Source organism: Grammomys surdaster, unplaced genomic scaffold (genome assembly GCF_004785775.1).
Source record: "Grammomys surdaster isolate TR1022 unplaced genomic scaffold, NIH_TR_1.0 325, whole genome shotgun sequence".
In the NCBI taxonomy this organism is placed as follows: domain Eukaryota; kingdom Metazoa; phylum Chordata; class Mammalia; order Rodentia; family Muridae; genus Grammomys; species Grammomys surdaster.
In genome coordinates, this window is record NW_021604744.1 from 2,371,305 (window position 1) to 2,373,186 (window position 1,882).

Below are 1,882 nucleotides of genomic sequence, written 5' to 3' on the forward strand. Positions count from 1 at the left end.
TGTGTGTGTGTGTGTGTGTGTGTGTGTGTGTGTGTGTGTGTGTGTGTTGAAGCATTCAGGTAGGATTCCTGGCTCTGGTGGGCACATAACTGCCCTGGCTATTGTTGATTGTGTTCTTATGCTGACATATTAGGCACCTGGGTTTGCAGTGATCCAAGTGCTGGTTTCTGGGTTTGTCTTTGTTGGGTGCATATTGTGTTCTTTGGTTTCTATTTCTTCTAGATTTTCAGAGTGTAATGGCTGTGTGTTGCCCGTTTTATTGGCCTGCTCCATTGATGTACTTATAGAGAATGCTTGCTGATGTTGGAGACTAGGGGAAGGGGAGGCCAGCGAGGATGGTCTGTGGCATCAGGAGGCATGGACAGGGTGGAGGGAGGCTGCAGCTGGTGTTCTGTTGCAATGGTAGGAGTAACCCTGATAATTGGGTTTGGGGAAACAGCTATGGATGTATTCTTAGATGTATTTTTTAAAAGTTCTTTTGAATGTTAATTTGTCATTGTGGGTTTGTTTTTGTTTTGTTTTGTTTTGTTTGACAATAGGTTTTGGTAATCGCTGTGGAAAACCTAAAGGACCAAGAGATCCACCTTCAGAATGGACATGATTCAGGGAGTTAAGACACTTTAAATTATACTGGAAAATTCAAGTGCCACTGAAAGCCAGATTTATAGTATTCCATCTTTAAAATGTGGGACTGATAGCAGTGTAGATTGTTACCTTAATGTTTTTTGCTGGGACCATCTACCTGCCTTATACTACACTTAGGAAAAAGTATTACATATTGTTTATTTTGTAACTTCAAGTATTATTGCCTTAATGTCTCTTAACCCTGTTACAAGCTGCTTGTAGACTTGTTAATATAGTAATACTTTTATGATAAATTGATTTAAAGGACTACTCTTTTGCTGTTTTATCATGTATGCATTATTTTGTATATGTACAGGGCAAGTAAGTATATAATTTGATAAAGTTGAAGTCCTAAAATATTATTAACAGAAGATGTAAGAATTTCTGCATGGTCTAAGTCTTTGTGTATCTTACTTGTAAATTATTTGCCCTGAAGTTTTAGAAAACAGTTTCTGAATTTTAAACTTGCTGGATTCATGCAGCCAGCATTGCAGGTTATCTGAGATCAAAGATTGTAATAATACGTTTTGTAAATTGTAAGCAAAAAGTTATTTTTATATTATATACTGTCTAATTGTTCATCCTAATGGTTCTTGTTTTCATCTAGTCATGGAGATTCAGTAAGTGCCTTGGAACAATATTGAATTCTCTTAGCTTGTGTGTGTTCCTTTAAAATTTGAATTCAACTGGGGTTAGAAGACTATCAGAATATATGTATGTTTCAGGATATTTGACCTGCCATTAAAAAAAACAAGTTTTACACTGCTACATCTTGTATTGTTTTTTTTATTCTGAAGAAAATTATTATTAATTATGTATATGTGTGCATCTATGAAGTTATGTGCATATGAGTGCCGGTGCCCAGAGACCAGAGGCATCGAATCCTCCTGGAGCCAGAATTACAGGAGATTGCAAGCCATCCAGCATGGCTGCTGGGAACTGACTAGGGTCCTCTAGAAGAGTGATGTGCACTCTAACTGCTGAGCATTTCCAGACCCTCATTCTTATCTTTTAAGTCATGCGTTCTGGGTGGTGTTTGATCACTTAATTATGGAATAGGAAGAACTCAAGCTGCATGCCTGTAGGCGAGTGAGTACATGGAAGACTGCAGTAGGAGGGTCGTTTGATCGCTTAAACCTATAAGGTTTTAATGAAGTGTGTACAGCAATACTAGAGTTAGCCGAAGAAAGGGTGAACATGAGACTAGAAAGTACCTTCTGAGGAAACCGTGTTCTCAGCATTAAGTGTCTTTCAGTGT

The 1,882-nt window shown here is 37.9% G+C and overlaps 1 protein-coding gene across 3 annotated transcripts in view; it reads left to right on the forward strand.

Annotated features, from left to right (window-relative positions):
- Ptpn12 (protein tyrosine phosphatase non-receptor type 12) overlaps positions 1-1,392 on the forward strand; it is a 71,464-nt gene extending 70,072 nt beyond the window's left edge. For all 3 annotated transcript variants that reach the window (XM_028778122.1, XM_028778120.1, XM_028778123.1), the window contains one exon: positions 540-1,392. In XM_028778122.1, the coding sequence (XP_028633955.1) occupies positions 540-601 (62 nt within the window). In that variant the 3' untranslated portion in view covers positions 602-1,392. The remainder of the gene's footprint in view (positions 1-539) is intronic.
- Positions 1,393-1,882: the final 490 nt, after the last annotated feature.